Consider the following 21,764-nt stretch of genomic DNA (forward strand, 5'->3'; position numbering starts at 1 on the left):
AAGAACTTAAAAGTCATCGCAAGTTGATTGATATTTAAAATCTGTGTTTTTATCTTTAAATTACTTTTTTGGTGAATGAGATAGGAATGTTTAATCAAACAAAGTTTCATTCTCTTGGTTATCAAGATTGTTTACCGAGAGTCTGACAATATTGGTTCACAAGCTTAAAAGTCATCGCAAGTTGATTGATATTTTAAATCAGTGGTTTTTCAATTTAAAATTTGCTTTTTTAAGTACCCATTTTTAAGAAATATATACTTCTTCCGTGGTCTCAGTGAGCAAAGAGACTGTTCCTTTTTCCCTCCAGCCTAAAAGTAAGATCAGTATCTTTCCAACGCCTATTACGTAGCTGGTGCGTTCTCCCTGCAAGATGATTATTTTCATACATATGCACTCCATTGTGAGGCTATTGTCATCGCGTAGCTACATAGCTACAGTGCAATGCATGGCAATGCGTCGGACACGTGCACATCATGTGGTTATTCACGTGCTGTCAGCTGATACTGAGACACTGACATGTACAGCTGTGTACTAATGGAGTGTTTTACCACCAACACAACTAGCGGGATTTGTGCGGTAGTTCTGACCAGGAAGCCCTGGTTCCCGCTAATTGCTAACAACCTGATACTGTAATATTGAGTATTACTATGTGTTAAAACTGTGATTACGTAGTTCGGTAGAAATCTGTAAAAACTAATGTCTACATACAAAAAGTAGACGTCTCTAGGGTAAGGAGAACTCTCTCCTCCAAAGACAATACAATGTAAAATTAATAAGACGATTCGCATATAACCGTTTATATCCCTGCTACAACAAACCTGTAGACTTAGTGAGTTACCACTTCTTTAATTCGGTTTTATTCAGTAATTTTTTTATTCGACCATTTTTATTTTAACTTATCTGATTTATTTCCTATTTAAAATAACATAAGATTAAAAAAATACACACAGGAAGGAAAAATGTATACAATGAATAAATTTGCCAATTTTGATCAAAATATAGGCCTACTGTATCCATAAACAAGAAAATTATAACAGTTTACTTTTTCCTTTTATTTTACAATGTACCTTCATTATACAAAATAATTTGTTTTGTAAGCTTTTCCGGTGAGACCTAGACCCGGGACCGATTCAAAAGAGTACGTGGCAAGTGTGAAGGTTATCGTAGGTAAGATCAAGGTCACGTGTTATCAGAGAGGCCACTGTGACCTTTTGACCTCTCTGTCGATTATGAGGCAGCCAACGTTATCAGACATGAAGTGTACTGGTTTATATCGAAAACATTTGTGTAAACTTCCACATGGGTCAGGCACCAAGTATGTGATAATAAACGGAAACTTGAGGAGCTGTTTTTCCATATGTTAATCACATTTTCTTGACGGAAAATTACTCGGTTGACTGAATAAACATCACCATGTGACCTTGTTAGTACATAGTAGGGTTGGGTTTGTGTGTAATTTTTTGTTCTTATAGTATAGTTACGTTTGAATTAAATGAATTATGATTTTTAAATAGCTGTAACAGAGATGACTTGAGATAGCATTGTCATTGCGATCGAATAACAAGACAGTATATGGTTCAAGGCTGGATAATGTTTTTCCAAATATAAATACTTGTAAATGAATTATCTTTAGTTGGTGTCCCACAAATGCATCAATGATACATATTAAGATTACTTACAAAATATGTATAACTGGGGTATATAATTAAAGGTACAGCGAACACTTGATAAGAAGACTCTCATGGGGATTATTAAATTAGACTTGTTATCAAGGTTGACTTCTTATCGGTGTTTGCAATAGCAAAAGCATTTGATTAAAGGTAAAATATAAATTTAAGGAGATTTTAAAATGACACTCGTTATCAAGGGTGGCTTGTTATCGAGGTTCCACTGTAGTATAATGCTGTTTTTTGTTTCAGGGCGACCATAGCAGCGATATCTGCATATTTGGATGCGTTTCAGAAGATAGCAGATGCGGCGACGAATACCAGAGGTGAGAAATATTCTTTAACTGGATTTATGTATTATTTATGTATTATATATTATTTAACTGGTGTAATGTATTGGTACATTAAATAGATATTACTGTAGTTGTAAGACATTGAAGTACAAATAATATCGGCCCAAATGATGTTACTGCGGTTTCTGGTAACTGATACAAATGATTTTCCAACAGTATTTTATAAATATATTGAAAATATAATTTTTACAGGGCTTTCCTACATTGTCAACTTGATGTGGCCCTTATTTTCTGAAACAAAACCCCAGAAGGGTCGTGTGATTATTTTGTAATGTGGTCGTGATAAACGAAACTCGATTGAACTCGTCTCAAAAGTTTCGTTTCGGTGCTAGATTTGTGTAAATGACATTAATTATTATACTAACTAGCTGTTACCCACGGGCTTCTCCCTGTTTGACTTCATAAGCATTAATAACATTATTGATTGGTTAGGTTGGGCTGAAATAAACAAAACAGAATACAGTAATACAAACAAATAAGTACACCTGAGATATTTTAACATAAGTATATGGAAAGTTCCCTTTAGAAAGGAATTACGACCTTAAAGGGCAATTTATGAAATAATAATGAAATAATGGCGCAAGGTTTCTCGTCATGACGAACATTTTAAGTATGTGGTTTATGGGGGTGTGACTTGTAGTTTTCTCAAAAGTTCATGGGTACTTTTGGCTTTTATATAGATACTTTACATGGGTCACTTTAGGGCAAATATTAAAATACTATTTTCACACACTGCACGTATTCCAAATACTATTTAGGTCCTCATAAGCTCCTCAACATCGTCTAAAACATCATTAAAACTACCTAAAGGGGGAGGGTTCGTTTAAGAACTAGACATGGAACGCTAAGAAACTTGCGTTAAAAATGTGCACACTTTTCCTATGGCCTCCAAAAATTAATTTGACATTTTTTTCACTTATTGAGTTGCAATTTTTCACTTATTGCATGTTGAGTCATATCGCATATTCAAATAATAGAATTGCACTGCAACTACCAATTCTGGTTAAACACATTTGATTACTACAAGTTTATTTTCCACTAAACTATTGATGATTACTCCAGTCAAATCAACATTTGTCGTGACATTTCCAATTGAAATAACTGCAACTGGAGATACGAGTGGGGTGTAATTAGGTCAGCTTTAATTCGCTACAAATGTCCATTGCAGACTAGCTCGTGCTGTGTTTGCAATTAGGATGTAATTTATACATCGACGTTACAGCTTGTTGACTTCTAACGTAGATGTTGAGTTGTCTGTAATAACTTTGCAGAAGTTGGATTTTAGTAATTTAGATTTGCATTGTGGTCAAGAGAATTCATAATTGCCTACCGTTAAAAATCCATGTTATAGTGTAAAATAACTTGGTTAGTTTTTCATATTACATAGAAATTGCATCTGGATCGAAAATACTATGCATGTTTTATCATTGTTACAATTAACTGATGAATGGTTAATTAATGAAAAAAAGTATATAAATACTTCTTGTTTATTATTCACCCGGATCACGAGGGAATATTTTCATTAGCAGGCTTAACTTTTCTCTAAGTATCTATTATAATAGAGTATTATTATATCTATTATATAAATCAAATTTTATGTAAACGGTTAAGGTCGTTTACCAAATAAAATTATAGGCATATTGGCACATCAAAATGAAGCTTAGAGTGTGTAGATTTGCCGAAAAGTATTGATATGGACGAACTTTCTAAGGGCTCTGTCCCACAGGCTGATTTCCAAAGGGCTATTCCTGACATGCTTCAAATGTTTAAATGATTTAATTTAATTTAGTTAATGAAACAGCTGGTCAGTACAATGAATTGGTGTTTGTTTATTTACTCAAAAAAATATGTTTGTAACACTATATAGATTGAGGACGGTTATGTTTGGTTTTAAAAAGTGAGGTTGTATACGTTTTGTAAAGTATTGCTCAAAGTTTCATTTTTTAATTTATATAGTAAGCTACATGTGAAGAGGCTTGGCTAAAATTGAAGAATTATGGTAAAATATGGCATTCATGAAGCATCTATATGAATCAATTAATGCTTTTGCTACAATAAGGTATGTTGTCATATTCTTATGGATCTATATTAACATCAAAAGTAGGGGTTTGAAAGTAAGTAGGTTTTACGCTTTTAAATCAGTTTATATTTTCAAAATAAATCATAGAGTTGCTGTATTTTAAAACTACATCAGCACCACTTTCATAGCTCTCTAGGTCACATTTTCTTCCCGTTGCAAAGCACGGGTATAGCAGCTTGTAACAAATTAATTACATGTTTTATTTTTATCCATTCGATTCAATGGTGACGACGCAGTCGTATAAGTACTAAATATAGTTTAACGTTCAAGCGAAAACTCTGGCTAAAATTTCAGTTGCTACTTAACATACAAACGGGTTAGATTTTTCATTTCGAACCGGCTTGAATAGGTGTGTTTAAATATTTGCAAGGTCTAAAAGGTTGGCGAAAGCTGCTTTTACCCTCTTGACTGGAGCTCATTTGAAAGAATCTCACACTGTACAGCCAATGTTCAAAAGACTGTTTCAAGCACAACCCCTTTCAGCGCAGGTTGTTTGAAAAGTTGAAAATGTTTTCGCGTCTCGCAAAGAAAGTGTCTGCTGTAATTGCTTTGTAATTTAAGTCGTCGACGCGATTCTCGTTTCGTATTAAATTTTTGCCTTTAAAATTAAAACTGTTTATGACATCCTACTTTTGGTTGAATGTGGTTTTCGTGTCTTTCTCACAAATATAAATTGGAAGAACGGCTTGTGTACAGTTAGTGTTGCATTAGTGTATCACAATGTACGGTGTTATTATTGGTATATTACTAACAACAACATTATGACGATTATTATTTTAACAAAAATACTTATGGGACATTTGCACACACAAACCGTTGATGTTTAAACTGGTTATATTATTTTATATTATAATTAATTTGATATTTGGTCCTTCGAGCCGGATTATATAATGAAGTGATAGATCTTAATAAAATAATATACTGTAATAGTATATTAATACTAAAAGGTTGTTAAGTTACGATTATGGGTATATTTATTGCCAATTTCGCCTTTACAATATGTTGTATTGGCGTGTATTTAACATTCGCTACCATTTATATGGATCAGTTGATGAAAATTTTAATGCTTTCCTGTCAGTTACAAACGTAGAGGGTGTTTGTTTTTTTATGCAGATTGTTTCTTGTAATTTAGCCAACCTCAAAACTTGAAGCTGAATTCAATGATCTATTTGTTTGTAAAAAAAATCAAATACTTGCCTCGGTATTACAACAGAGTATAGTACAAATTGTAACATTTACTGGAAAATAAGAAAAAAACATTCAATCGAAATCAGCGTACTCAAATCTCACCAACATGAAATGCACATAAAAAGGCATTTCACAATAAAATGACAAGGTTACCGTGCACTATTTAAAGTTAGTTGATTATTAATTGACGACCATCTAATGCATATAAAATAAAATCATGCACATCAGAATATTTAAATACTGCTTTGAATAAGGCTGGCTTAAAGATTTTTGGCGTTTTTATCAATTTATGCACCGATGTAGGTTTGAATTTGAAAATTGGTCTCTTGAGGTAAGTTGCCTCGTCCAGTGGTAGGCTCCGTTTGAAAACCAGCACTGTAATTCGCTCTGACATTCCACCTTGCCCATATAGTCCTTGGAGTAGTATTGGTCTTGCAACACTACGTGAAATTTTACCTCTTGCTAAGGGTTTTTGTAGGAAAATATTTTACACAGGCTCAAAATTAATTGAACAAGCTTTTGTCTAAACTGTTTAGCACTTGAAAATATACTGTTTAGCACTTGAAAAGTTTTTTTAGGTAAAATATTACTATATGCAAATTTTTATGCCACTTAATCTATGTCAAAAACATGATATTTTTAAAAACATGCATGAAATTAACGTTATATATGACAATTAAGGTAAATAAATTAACCAAAGGTAAAAATGTGGTAAAAATGATTGTATCTAATAATTAAAGAGGCATTCTGATATTTATTGTAGATATGAAAAAGCAAATTCGTAGAATTTTTTTATAAAGAGTAAGTTAAAATTTATCAACATTTATTCAATCAGTCCACGTAGTTAACTTTCATTCTAGTCCAAAGGCATACATACGAAACTGGCGTTTGTTATACTGATGAAAATTGACAAATGAAGCGGTCCAAAATTTACATTTACTAAATTTACTATACTGTATTTAATAATTCCACATTACCAGGTTTAAAATAACATTTCGTTCATAAACATTCACTCAAATTTACCGTATTGGCTTACACAGAGATTGCACCTTTCAAATAAAACTATATCGCAACAAAATTAATTCATTTAGGAGTTTTAGAGTAGCTGTGACGTGCGCGCCTTTTCTTATCACATCTCCCTCCATTTACCTTGTCGTTCCCGCCAAATGTTTGTCTCGGTGTCACGTGACAAGCCACGGTGTGACAATCCGTGTGCCACATACGGTTTCAACATTTACTGTTTGTTGGTTTGGTTTTCTAGACAGAATAAACAAACCTTGTAGATTTATGTGTTTGTAGTCACGCTTAGCTTTGCTTTGGATATTTGAGTAGGTTAAATGGAAGTGTTGGTGTAGAGTTTTTTGTGTAGTCCGTGATAAAAATCGTAGTTGAATTGTTTACGGATTAGAAGTACTTGAGTTTTACATCAGAAAATGTCTCGAGTACAGGAACTCAATTGCAACAGTTCAAATTAATGTTTTATTGGACAAATGTACATTTAACTGTGCGTCTTTTCATGGATCAATTGCTAATACTATTTTCATTATGATGTTTGGAAGAAGGTTAACTTATAAAGATAGCTAAATATTGTTTAGGACAAATTAATTGTGTCGTTCATAGATGTATTCCAAAATAGTGACAACAATGGTAAAACCTTGATTGCAAACAATGAAAGTGCTCTACCAGAATTTAATATGTAATACCATAGATAAAACATACTCCATCTGTTGGTTAGTCTATAGCAATACCTTTGACTGAACAACAATGTAAATATATCAGCTGTAAATGATACATTTATCAATGGTCCCCTAATCATTTATCAGTAACTTTTACTCAGCGAGCAAGGAATTTTACTCTTTCGTTACAGTAAAATCTACCCAATAAAGAAGAGAAATAACGAGCAGCCATGTTGACGAATATTGTTAAGGACTTTAACAATATTTACTTTCCTTTTGACATTCGTCATGTCTAAAGCCCCTGGTAATTTGCTGAGCGTTATTTATTCATATCGTTTTCATTCGTCCCGTTTTAACAATATTCGTAAAAGTGTAACAAATTAATTGTGCCTATCGAATTTCTTAGAAAATTAGATGCAGAGTTTTTAACGCTTTTACTCTCCAGTTGATTTTAATCTACGTCATTATTGACAACTGAAAACATCCAGAGCGTGGATAAATTAGGCACGGCTATTAGAAGTAACGAGGCTTTTAAGAGTACTTGTGTTTACTAATTGGGGATTTATGAATTGATTTTGACAATGTGTTTGGTCGATTAAGACTTACTGAGAAAATAGATAAAATCTTCACAATAGGTTTATGTAGGCCTAATAGTTTAAATTGTGTAAGGGTATTAAATTTGTTATAAAATGAATGTGAGATTGTTTCTTCAAACCTAAACAATTTTTCTTGTTTCCATACAAATATTTAAAATTAAAGAGTGTTTCCATTTTTTTCGCTTACCACTCGCCGAAATAGTGAATAGGAGAGTTCAGAATTATTGAAAAATCTTATTAGGTTTGTCTGATTATTGATTTGAACCTGGATAGCCTGATAGTCCACGTTATGAGTCTTCATTCAGATTCTCTCTCAATCTAACAAATAGTTTCACACTATTCAGTTTAATGCCCATCCCTGTGGCAATGGACATTCGATTGTAGTGATCCAAGGTGTATTCAGCAGCAACATACAGTCGAACCTCGATAGTCAGACTTTTGGGGATTATAAAACAAGGCTGTTATCAAGGTTGACTTCTTATCGAGGTTTGTAATAACATGTGATTAGGGATCAAATAAATTCAAAGGGATTCGAAAATGACACTTTTAATCAAAAGTGACTTGTTATCGAGGGTCTTGTTACCGAATTTATACTACTAGTACATCTGTTGCTTGAATTCGAGCAATTGCAAAGTATTACGGGTGTACGAATCCTACTAATATTATAAATGAGAAAGTTTGGATGGATGGATGTATGGATGTATGGATGTATGTTTGTGACAAGTGAACGCGAAAAATACTGGTCGGATTGGGCTGAAATTTGGCATGATGATAGCTCACATTCCCGATTAACATATAGGCATATTCTTATTTCAAAAATCCTTTCGGGCTCCGCCCCAGTGGCTCTGGAGTTTCCCATGTTAACCTTATGAGAAATGGAATTATTGAATCTTAACAGCTGTTTCAATTTAACAAGTTGGTTCTGTTCTGTGATGTTCAATAGCATTAAAGTTACAAAAATTACCAACAGGGTGCAGCACTATTATTTCTTTTACATTTATGACAACAGCTAATTTGCAACCAAAAGGTGAGTGAGCGTAGCGAACGAACTTCAACCTGGAGGCGAGTTAGCGTAGCGAACGAGCTAACCTGAAGGCAAGTGAGCGCAGCGAACGAGCGCCAACCTAAAGGTGAGTGAGCGTAGCGAACGAGCTCCAACCTAAAGGTGAGTGAGCGTAGCGAACAAACTTCAACCAGGACGTGATTGAGCCATGCGAACGAGATACAGTAATCTTGAAAATTAAGAAGTTAAACGGGGCAAAGCCCGCGGGTTACAGCTAGTAAGTCATAATTTCCGATGAGTTAAAAGAATGAACTCAAAAATAATGTAATCAATCACTCCACTACAGTTATCGAAACTGAAATCGAACTCACTCCGAAAACGAACGCTCTTGTGTGTATCATGTGTTTACTATGAACAGCTGTAATTAATACAAATTATTCGTCTGTTTAAGTAAACAAAATCTTTTCATCATCACAAATACATTGGGATTTTGATGGCCTGTGGGGCAAAGCCCGAGGAGTTTTATGACAGGAATTGGTGAAAGGGGGCGTATACACAAAAATACTCAATTTTGACAAATCGTTTGTAAAAGTCCGTCCATTATTATCGGATGAGTAGTGTTTAGTAAAAAACGCCTTCACGTATTAATTTAAGGATACTGTATTTGTGTATACTTTTGTCATTTTCACTTCTACGTTTTTTTTTTGCTACGTGTTTCTCAGCGTTATGTGATGTTAATTGAATTTACATAGGCCAACTTTGTATGTAACTTACATTTAGATGGACCTGTCAAACCATTTTATTCGTATGAGTAGGCTCCTCGATTTCTCTCAAACCGATTGTCAACGTTTTTGTGCGGTTTTTACGCAAATTTCCACGTCGTATCCTATAGTGAAAATCGCACCTCAGACAATAGTTGGACGTTTTGACCACAAGTTTCACTCCAGCAACACGCACCGACGCATTTTTACACCGACGTAACATCGTTTGGACACGGTCCTGATGGAAAGTGAAGCGAATGGTCGATTTCGAGCGGAAACGTAGAATCGTTATCATAACAGTGACTGTGGACCTAGGGGGTGTTGTAGGAAGCGTTACGCGTAATGGGTTGGATCAATAAACGGTTAAGTGATGCAATAGCCTGTTTAACAAAATTTTGCCCAGAAAGAATTCAATTTTAAGTTCCGTTCTAAATTTGTTACATTAGGTATTTTTTGTTCAAAATAACCATCATTGGTTTTGATCAGAACGTATGAATTGGACAACATTTCGAGACATGAAGAGGCAGTGACTTGCAGAAAATACGACAATATGGGGTTGCTACAAGAGTTGGGCTACTAACCTAATAAACAGAAGGTTAATTTACCTTGATTTTTTGTAGTGATTCGTACTACAGTACCTCCTCTAATGGATGACTATCGTTTCTGTGACTATTTCGCCTTCTTCGGAATCAATCTTCGCTCATTCTGAGGTCGTCAAAACATAAATCACGCATACAAAGAAGGCGACATAGTCGCCGAAACGAAAGTCTTGCACCTTTAGAGGAGATTAGGATTCAATAGATGAAATCCAGGTGAATTAACCCTCTTTTAATATGTTTAAATGATTCGAGACTACAAGAAATGGTACTAACCCTACGCTAAGGCAGTTTAAGCGTTTAAGGTTCTCAAAGGAGTTGAAAGGTGGCCCAACATATACTCACTTCGTTTAATCGGTTTCGTAAATGTTGTACAAATCGAGCGAGTGAGTGAGGACAGGAATAGGCTGATCTGCGTGCTGTTTAGGTTAATCAACTTTTCACTATTGACCGCTCGAAAGGGTGATTATAATAATATCCTTGCTTCGCCATCGGGTGGTTGGTGTGAGTCACACACTACCCTCAAGTACCGATGGCGTACATAACTGCATTTTACATCTCTCAATTAAAAATTGTCCATTTTCATCTTAGAGGTTTAGAGTTTATTTTGCAACTGTGTGATCATAAACCGCACTTTTGCGATTTGCCAGGAATTAAATCAATTGATTTATGTTCATCATTGCTTTGAAATGTTAGTTTATCCAGACTTCAAAGTAAGAAAAATCCACGACACCAAGTACAACGTTGTACACGTGGAATCTCCTTTTGGACGTGAACCAGTCCCGTGTTCGCGTGAGACAGAGTCACTTCTCATCCCGGGACCATTAGGTGAGATCGTTTCTCATACAATAATACCCCCGCCGCAGCAAACCTGCCGTCTAAGCGAATTTCCATTTGGCTGAATTGATTTTCAATCGATCTATTTAAATAACATTAGGTTTAACGAGTACCTAGGTTTGCTGCTACAAGGAAACTAATAAAGTGTGTGTTTAAAGTAAAATAATTATTGCTTAGTATAAAATAAAGATATTTTCCAAGTTTGATCAAAAGATATCCATAAACAAGCAAACTACAACATTTTAAAATATTCTCCATAAGAATAACATGGGAATTTTAAATTTACAATTTTTTTAATTTTCTCCGTAACCAATAACCGTACAAAAACACTTTGATATACTGAATTGTTTGTTTTTTTAAGCTCTTTAAGAAGGTTTAGAGAAAAATTGGGAAATTTTGTGTTTTGAGGGTCAAAAGTGAGAAAAACCAATTTTTACCCCATAAAACCCCCCATAAAACCCTGTTCCCATGGTCCGATCATGCTGGATCGCGAACTCATTCAAGTTTATCCCGCCTTACACCTTCAAACCAAATTTCATCAAAATCGGATAAAAATTACTCAAGTTATCGTGTTCACGGACACATATATATATATATAAATCTATATATATATATATATATACATATATAAAAATTTGAACGAATAGCGTTTTTGGCCTCTGGGGACATCAAAATGAAAAAGTAAATCGGTCCCGGGCCTAAGTCTTACCATGAGACCTACGGTAATAGCTACTTCCCTATAGGGAAATTCGCTAAAACGCACTGTTTATCACACGCGTCACAATCTACGAGTCAAAACATGCCAGTGTTGGATGTTCATTCTGCTTCGAGTAAGTTGCTGGTACTTTATTTACACTTCGCCTTCACATACTAGGACGCTCAACTCCTGCACGGGGGTTCTCACGTTATTATTCAGGCTAGGTGTAGAAGGTTCCAATATTATCAAATAGATAGACATTTTTGATTGGTAGGATTTGAACCCGGGACCTCTTCTACAACTTGTAGGATTGAGAGGTGGAGAGTAGGTGGATAATGATTGGTTTATTGGAACTGACCATGATTCTGATATTTTTTATATATGTGGAACATACTTCTAAACATGTTGTGAAAAGTCTGACTGATGAAATACAGGGAGTTATCATATGCAGAGAACATATTTATGTTACCTCTTACCTGAGAGGCCTATCATTTTAGCGAAGGCCTATCTATGTCATGAGGCCAAAAACGGGCGGGCATTAATTGCTTCAACTTACCTGAGTCAGGTAGTCGGGTATTTCTGGATTGCGCCAACTACTCCAGGGAGCCAAAGTGATGGCCCTCTTTCACTGTATAATTGTGTAGGTTTGGTTCGGTTCGGTTCGGTTAGGTTAGGTTAGGTTAGATCAGGTCAGGATATATTAGGTTAGGTTAGGATGAAACGTAAACAAGAACATTCCTTCTGCCGGCAACTCAACCCTACCTGGCTTGGGCTTGGTGCAACTGGAAAATTTTTTGGGGACCCTTTAAGGGCTTGGCGCAATTAAGGAACTCTTTGGCGCAATTAAGGACTCTTTGGCGCAATTTATGCACGGCCCAAAAACACCCCGTGAATAGGGTAACTCGTTTGGCTTTGTTTTTCGTACTTAAAAATAATGGTGAATTTGTGAAGAAATGTTTCCACCGATTAACCCTGCTCGATATTTCATTGAATATTGTTGGCATCAAATATTTAAATAACTCAAAGTAGTTCAGGTGAAAAGTTAACAGAGTCTAAGAGGGTTGTGGATCACAAAAACGCCTAACGACTTGTCGCCGTTAACGTCTCTAATAGCCTTTGAGTTGTGAGCTAATAGCCAGAGAATTAGGTCATTCTCCATGTTTTGCTTCGTACCCCTCTTGCTTCTCGCCGTTTTTGTTGGCTGTAGTTTGCTACAAAGTGTCTAATTCATAAACTTAGAAATTAGTAGAAACTGGTCGATATTTTCGTTCCTAAGGTCGTGCGGAACCTCGATAATAATATCCTCGATAGAAAGTGGCCCTTGATAATATCTTTTCAAAAGTTATTGCAAACCTCGATAAGGAGTCGACCTTGATAAGTTATATTTCATAATCCTAATGGGAGATTCGTTATCAAGGTCCAACTCCTACTGTTAGCATTGTCTGGTGAGTAAGTCTCTGCACAACTCATTTGTTTACAAATTCTAAACATAACTGTAACTCATAATAATTGTACAGTACGGTATACCTAAAGGTAGTAACCAAAAAGATGTTTAATTTTGTTTCTCTCCTTCGTAAAAACTCCACAGAAATGTTTTTCTATTTTACTTATATTTTTTATTAAATTAGGTGTCGTTACTAAGAAATTGAATTATTCTTTCACAGTTAACTTGAACTTAAATAACAACTTTACATTTTAATGCAACGTCCGTATTAAACTTTTAATAAATTTTGTAGTTTATTTTATATTGAAATCAAATGCAATTTAATGCAACTCATTAGTAAAATTTCAAGTTAAATGAAGCTTCAGATCAAAGGTAAATTAAATTATGGATGTAACGTATTCGTTCAGTCTGGAATTAAATCGAATTCCGGGTCTAGTCAGTCTGTGACCTAGAAAACTTTGAAGTTTTAAAGTTATCAGAAGTTAAAGCAGATCTCGCTCCGCCACAGAGTTAAGCAACTATGTACTTTGTTGGTTCCTAGTCACTACGGTAAGAAAACTTGAGGAAGACTTGGTAAACTTGAACTAGCCTTATCATGCGATTAATGTTTGATGGGTGAAGCTCTTTTTGCATTTTAAAAATAGTTAATTGCTCGCTAAATTATTATATTGTAGGCCTACATACATTTTACATACACCAACTCTTTTACGTTACTTTTAATACTCTTTGACTTATCAGGAACAATCTACTGTCTTACAAGACCATCGATAGCAATTGGTCCCTGATTGTAAATGGAATTTTTACCCTCGATTTTATATCACCCTTAATGTTATTGCAAACCTCGATAAGAAGTCAAACCTTGATAACAAGTCTTAAACATCCTCTATGACTCAGGATCCCGTGCTATCTTTTCTGCTGTCGATTCTTTATAATATACGTTTCGAGCATTTTAATGAGTTGGTAAATTTAATATGGCCAGTTGCGTGTAACCCTAAATTAATGTTTGGTTGACACACTCACTTCATTAGAGTATAGTGTTTTATCTGATGGACTTGAAAAATTACAAAATTGCGTCGTTTTACCCGTGAGTTGTTCATTTTGTAGATTACCCTGACAGATGATTAATTGTTCAGGTAAAAACTTGCTCGCAATCGCTGCTGTTACATTCTTCATTTTGTGTGATTATTTGGTACTTTTGATAAGACTTGTATATATTTATTTTGTGTAAGTGTATCTTTTATGATCAGCGCTTAGTTTTAGCTATGGATCTATTACAGTGAAATGTATGTCTCATTCGCATGTTTTTTTGTTTATTCACGCCACTGACCCTTTTTAATACATTTTGTAGTGAACTACCTATTCAAACCCTGATTTGGTTACCATTTTATGTAGATTTTTAGTTAAATAAAATCATTAACTGATTGCCCAACAGCCAATCGCATTTAGTTTCGAACTGATCTCGATTGGAGAGAACCTGCGACCTTCAGATTTGAAGATGAACCACTCGGCAACTGGAGCGGTGTCGTGGATATTTATTAATAGGCATTCACTGTGGATGCGATACTACCTGGCGTGGATTAATGTACGCACGAGTGAGTACTACGACTATCCGCAGTACTATCCTGATTAGTACCAATTCGATAGTTACTAGGCAAAAATTTGGTTCAGATTCCACTATCCGTAGGTCCCTTAGGTGTCATTGGTTGTATGGGCTATTTATTAATTAACAGTCCTGTCAGTAACAAGACTACAAGATCGAGCCACTCGTCCTACTCTTATCTTTATTCATACTTGGCTTAAAATACCTTTAATATGGTCGCCATTTCAGAATTAAGTATTAAAGGATTAGGCTAAGTTAAACGTTCGTTAAAACATGCTACGCAAATTTGCGGTGTGGTCGCCAGTTTTTGATAAAACTTACTTAGGACATTATGTTGTCAGAGCAGAGTGTGCTAATGTGAAATCTCGTTTTTCTTATACGTTGAAGAGTTTTTGTTCCCTTAAATTAAAATGCTACTGGCGTAGACACTAAAAGGCCTTCAATAAATGTAAATCAAGAATGATGGTTTGTATAGGCGTGAGTTAATTCTCTGACCAATAACACTGGTGAAGATTAGAGCTAATTTTAGCAGATCCACTTCTACAGGCCATCATTCATGCTGTAGATGATCAGCTGCAGCTGACTGAGATGAAGATGGTTTACGATTGAGTGTAAACATTGAGTTAATCAAAACCTGGTATATGTAGCTAGATCGTTGTGAGAAGGATCAAATTATTGTTTAGTTTGGTGTGTATTTCCAATCGCGTTAACGTAAAGAACCTGTACTATTACATTCTGTACTATTATCATGATTGAATAAAAAAATAACTTCATCATTCCCCGTAGCAGTCAACCTAAGTACTGGTTAAATGTAATGTTACCTAGCTTGGAAATAATCGTGATTTGTTTATGGATCTATTTAATAAAAAATCCCACCAGACAAAACACGTGCCTAGTCTGGTCCCGGCCACCGGTCGTAAACTCAGGAGTCATATTTATGTAATCTAACCTAACCTAACCTAACCTAACTTCTATATGCGTATTTGGGCCTGAGGTGGCCGGTTCTCCGTTTCCCGTCTGCAGGTTTGCTGCGGCGGGGGTACTTTATCAACACTCCAATTACACATACGTGCCCAAGTGTTTAATCAAGTGACGTTAAGCAGATGGAACTCCTTAAAATTGTGTGTACAATTGGAAAACCTATTTGGTGCTACATATTTTCTTGACCTCATCTATTCCTACGGTACTTAAGAAGTCTAGTTAGAATATTCAATGATAAAATCCATGGGAAACGTACAGGGTGTGCACATATCCAAAACATCTAAACTCTACACTATTTTAACCGATGATACACCAACACAGGGGAAGCAAAGTGGCAATGTGTGTTACATCATATAGTTTATCTTTTCTGATAACCTTTACAGCCATAAAATCAACTTATAATTACTGTTTTTGATTAATTCCTATCGTATTGGTTGGAGCAGTTTTTTTTACACTTTGTGAAATTTGAATTTGAACAGTTTTGCAGATTTTATGTGTAATATTTTTGGTGCTGGTTTGTATGCGAAATAAGTTTAAGTACTAATTTTCATACCAATAAACTCTTTCTAAACTTAACAATTTTATTGTACGAGTTGTATAGCTTCTATATCTACTTTTATTTTTGTAGAAGGAAATAAAAGACATACTAGATGCTTAAATTAGAGATCGAATAAAGTGATGTGTTGCTAAATTGGAGTGCTGATAACTCAACATCTTGTGATGAAACGAGTTATTAATAGCCATGCCACGTGCTGGAAGTGCCATAGGTTTAAAAAAGTTCTTTAATAACGTACACATTGGTTATCTAAGTTAGTCAAGAGAACAAAGTGTATGGGGAATCGTACAATAACTCCATGGGCATATTTTGCTTTACAAGTATGTATACTTTTAAGAAGACCCCCACGAAGAGTTTAAGAAAGGTCCTAAGTCACCTGCTATCGGAATACTCTTTCAATCCCGAGGTTCTTTTGCGGTTTCAATGACAAAGCAATTTGTGTCAATTTCTCTTATTTTCACCGCCAGAGTAAAAAAGGCACGACACAATCGGAACAATTAGTTTTTGTGAGGAACAGCTGTGCGGCAGATCTTCAGTGCAGCTGGTGATGCCAAAACGTAATCGTTCATTGTTGCTAAAAAAAATCCTTCATTATTGGGAATTTTAACCTATTTTTTCCTATTACAACTTTTCCTATTAATTAAACTATTATAGAGTGGTTCAGGGTGTTAAGAACTAAAAATATAAGCTTTGTTAGACTTGTTAAGGGAAGTTGTTTAATTTTAATGGAGTTATTGTATATATATATTCACCAAGATATTATGATTTTAAATAATTGCTTTTAAAGTTGAATATTTCGATGCATATGGAATCGTGTATTTCAATTTTGTTCAGAGTATGTGCTTAAATGTTTAGACTGAGTTTGAAAAAAAGTGGAAGAGAGTATTATAACGTTTTACCGTTTGAATTGCGAAAGGGCGTGTGATTTGGTTTTCTATTTGGTTTTTCATTTCGTACCACTATAAAATTTGAGCTGTGTAAGTTCAAATTGATTGTTTCACTTTGCTCTGTTCACATTTGGTTCCAGTTATTAATTTTATTCTACAAAACAAAACTTATTCGAGAATTTATGTTAAAGTAAGTTCTACAATTGGGTTTCTGTTGTACTTCTATTGACTGGTTAATAAGTGGTTACTATTCGCTATTTCAAATCTGAAGTTCGCTGATTCGAGCCCAAGACAGATTGATTCTGGATCCTGATGCCATTTGTCAAATGCAACAACAATTAGAAATAGTATCAAGAATAGTTGCTGGGCCCTTGAAAAAAGAAATCAAAAAAACAAGCCAACGGCGTATTCAAAAACAAAAATAAACTACAGATTTTCTTTTCGCATGGAACGGATGACACAACTGGAACATAATAAAATCACCAATGTTGCGACAACGGCTAGCAACGCAAGGGCTGAACTTCATTTTCAATTTTCAGTCCGAAACACCAATGAAATAACCGACCCCAACCGGACATAACTCACTTATCACTGGACCCAGACAGCAGAGCCGCGCCTCGGCAGCGAGATGTTTAAATAAGCGGTAAATTGTTATGATATTCTGCTACTTCTCTAGAGGATTATCTCGCAAACTGGAGTATTTTATATACAACACAAGTGTACGACCATTAGACTGTCAGCCGTGTTGTGGTTACCATGGTTACCATAGGTTCTGGCGCACACCGCCTGGAGCGCCGTGTAGTTACGTAGCGCGTATGCCGTAACTACATGGCGCTCCAAGCGGTGTGCGCCAGAACCTATGGTACCGCAGCACAGCTGACGGTCTATATTTAATTATTTTTGTCTTTGTCTATTGGTACGACCTAGGTAACAACGATTTTGTATCAGATCCTGAACTGAAAGGGTGAATTTGTTTCTATAATATAAGACGATTTTGCATAAAGTCATATAGGGTAACTTAGTAACTTAAGTAATATACGGTGTATTGGCCATATTTTACGGTGATTTCGAAAAGAATCCTTTATTTCGAAAGTAAGTATTTATTTGTCTTTGCTTCATATTTCCGAAGGGAAGTAGGATATTGTTTTTGGGATCCCAATAACTATGTACGTTACCGCAAACTTAATAAGCAACACGTTAAAGGAATTCGTAAACAAAGTGATACAGTTTTAAACTCAAAATATTTATAAATAGTTGTTCAATAGAGATAATCTTATGGTATGATTTTGAATTACTCACTACTTCACAACTTGAGCTCGTTATTGGTATTATTTATACTAGGGCGTTGCTTATGTTATACCGCTCCCCTACCCAGACAATAGAAGTGCAATAGAAAGTAAATTATAAAACTTACGTTTATACGTTAACGGAATTATCTTTTGTCTAATAAGTGTGATGTTTAGCAGGATAAAGTTAATACAGTAACTTGAACCAAAAGATTAATGAACTGTTTCAATTCAGACTATGTAAGTAAAATTTCAAAAAATAACCTTAGCAAAGTACAATTGTTACGTGCCGAAGCCCCAGAGTTGATTTACCCGGTGCTGAGGGGAAGGAGGAAGATTCCCCGGAAATTGCTTCTGCCCCTTTAGTCGTTCATTGAACGTAGGTAAACAGCGTCTCCCTCGTAAATATGTTGCTTACATTAATCTGCTGTGAATCCAGACTATTTTTCCTTATGGAAAATATGTCTTCCACATTTGAAACATTTATTATTACAGTTCTCAAAGTGTATTCGCGTTACGTAGCTTTGTTCCGAAAGACATTCCTTTGTAAGAACTGTTTCGAAAAATAATAAGTTACAAAGGTGCTGCAATGAAAATAATATGGTACAAAGGTGCTGCTATGAAAATAATAAGGTAGAAAGGCGCTGCTATAAAAATAATGTGGTACAAAGGTGCTGCTGTGATAATAACATGGTACAAAGGTGCTGCTACGATAATAATATGGTACAAAGGTGCTGCTACGATAATAATATGGTACAAAGGTGCTGCTACGAAAATAATATGGTACAAAGGTGCTGCTACGATAATAATATGGTACAAAGGTGCTGCTACGATAATAATATGGTACAAAGGTGCTGCTACGATAATAATATGGTACAAAGGTGCTGCTACGATAATAATATGGTACAAAGGTGCTGCTACGAAAATAATATGGTACAAAGGTGCTTCTACGAAAATAATATGGTACAAAGGTGCTGCTACGAAAATAATATGGTACAAAGGTGCTGCTACGAAAATAATATGGCACGAAGGCACTGATACGAAAAAATCTTCGTCAACGGTCTGTTCAAAAATATGACAAAGAAGCGCTGCTACGAAAAAAATAATGTTCTGCTCCGAAAATATGGCAAAAGGTCGTTGCTTTCAAAAAACTGTTGTTAATGCTCTGTTCCAAAAATGTAGCAAAAAAGTGCTGCTTCGAAAAATGCTGCTAAGGTTCTGCTCTGAAAATATGACAAAAAGGTGCTGCTACGAAAAATTGTCGTTCAAGCAATGCTCCGAAAGATTAACAACGGCTTGGCACTGCTGCGAAAAAGGTTTTGACGTTACCCAATGTCGAGATTTCGTGATTTTTTTCAGATCCGTGGCTACAACTGCGACGCATCGCAACCAAGGCCTGGTTTAAACCAAGCGGTATTTCACACTTGTTCCGCCTTGGCAAGTGTGCAACTCGCTAAATAAACGCGGTAGTGTACTTGTTGTCTGTGTGTACGCTTTTGTTTACTAGCATTGAAAACGGTTTGATCAGACAATTGTTAATTGCAATACTAAGGAATTACTATAGATATCGGTTTATGGAGGTTATTGAAATAGGGAATGAAAGATGTAACGTCATTTCATGTGTGTGCGGGGTACTATACAGGGGGTTTTAAATGTAATGAAGCAGTCCAACCAAACTACACCTAAACAACTCTTTCCATGAAGAGCTGCATGATGCATGGCAATTTTTAAAAAATACGCCTGATTAGTTTTACGTCATTAGTTTTTGATAATCCCTATTATTTTTCTGTATCGGGGAACTCTCTTTATTAAAAGCCATTTAGAACTAGTACCTGATTAAACACATAGTCACTGATGAGCTCTTTGATAACTCTTCCCGCTGAATTGCATTGTCTTCATACGACAAGCAACGTTGGACTTCAATGGTTTTAATTTGCTTGAAACAAGTTTATGAAACTTTTAATTTGATTTTTTTTTTGGTGGGTTGCATAAAATACCATACAATATAGCCTATGAACACATTAGTTTATTAAAGTATAGTGTTGGGGTTTTACCTGTATCATAAGCACTATATAACTATTCAAGCCTGTCACGTTTTTTATGGGGAGTAGGCTGGTTTATTCCATTGTCTTTTTAATACAAAGTAGTATTTGTTTAAAAAAATATCATTGATAATTTACTACAATAAATTCAGCATGCAGACGGTTACGGTGATGTATTTTTTTACTACTTAAAATGCTGTGTAAAAATTTGATTTGCTCTAGACTTTGTCAACTTAAATTTGTTATCAACCTAATAATTAATTTTCATTTGTTGTTTATTTTTTCAGGTAAGCGGTTTGTGGACAATTATTCTCGATAGTAAGTATTGACTCATTTACATTAATCTGCAGTGAATTCATACTCCTGCATTTGTTTTAACGCGCAAATTGTGTATTATACTGCTTTTAATTTATTTTCACTTAATCTAACATGTTAAACCATTGACTGTTGAGTCAAAGGTTAAACCATGGGATGGTTTGGTCGCAATGAAAATTGTCGTATCGCCAGTCAGTCATTTGATAAAGATTGTAGCATTGATAATGAGTCATTAAAATGAAAGATCTTATCGAAACCAAGACAATATTAAAAATAGCATATACAAGTATGATAAATACAAACCTGCTATGAAATAATAATAGTAGGCCTATCGATGTTTATTTATAGAATGCAAATTTTGTAAAGACACCAATAATTGGATTAACATATGAATTTGACCACCAATTATTTCGCACTCACGTGGCTTGAACTACACCATGACATTTTTTCAGCAAATTGTGACAAATATTATGGACCATTTGGCTAATAGTGAAAACATAATTTTCTTTAAAAGGTCATTGTAGAATGATGAAAACATTAACATTTTGTGAAAAAGGGGTTTCAAGAAACATGCTTGCCTAATATATAGGATTTCAAATGCATGAAAATTAACGAATAAAACAATAATGTTGTTTAAATCATTGAACTATGGACCATTGAACCGCCATCACATTCACTCAAGGTGTGATTTCCATAGCTGTGAAAGCCGTTTTGTACGTGTGAACAATGAGATATCAATATAGGTAGATTATCAGCTGATCTGGTCGTGGACGTGAGCTATTTGCCCAAACCAGCCACGTACTGAATTCATCATAGCGCCGAGTACATTGGAATGTATGGAGTTTATAAATACTTCTATGTGCGAATGTTGTGGTTTTTAGCGAATTTGCCGATTGGGAAGAAGCTATTATTGTAATTGACATGGAGACCTAGACCCGGAACCGAATTGCATTTTCCTCGGTATTGTAAAGGAAACTTAGATTTTTAGAACTAATTTTTGAATGTTATTATTTAAGTTCCAGTGGAACTTAAATAAACACTCATCAACAAATATGCCCCGTATCGAGTAATCTTCAGTGTAATCTTTGCTCAATCAGGGTTGCCACCAGCCATGAAAACCTTGAAAAGCTTGAATTATGCATGAATTCTTGTGACCATGAAAAAAGGCATGGATTATGCATGGATTTCTCCAATGGACC

General features: G+C 35.0%; 1 protein-coding gene across 3 annotated transcripts in view; it reads left to right on the top strand.

The window, feature by feature from the left end:
- LOC128997336 (protein MTSS 2) overlaps positions 1 to 21,764 on the top strand; it is a 137,518-nt gene that overhangs the window by 23,993 nt on the left and 91,761 nt on the right. For all 3 annotated transcript variants that reach the window (XM_054422970.1, XM_054422971.1, XM_054422972.1), the window contains exon 3: positions 1,920 to 1,993. In XM_054422970.1, coding sequence (XP_054278945.1) covers positions 1,920 to 1,993 — 74 coding nt within the window. The remainder of the gene's footprint in view (positions 1 to 1,919; positions 1,994 to 21,764) is intronic.

The sequence above is a fragment of the Macrosteles quadrilineatus genome, unplaced genomic scaffold (genome assembly GCF_028750875.1).
Source record: "Macrosteles quadrilineatus isolate MER2022 unplaced genomic scaffold, UCM_ALF_1.0 Scaffold_6__1_contigs__length_79288215, whole genome shotgun sequence".
NCBI classification, from domain to species: Eukaryota; Metazoa; Arthropoda; class Insecta; order Hemiptera; family Cicadellidae; genus Macrosteles; species Macrosteles quadrilineatus.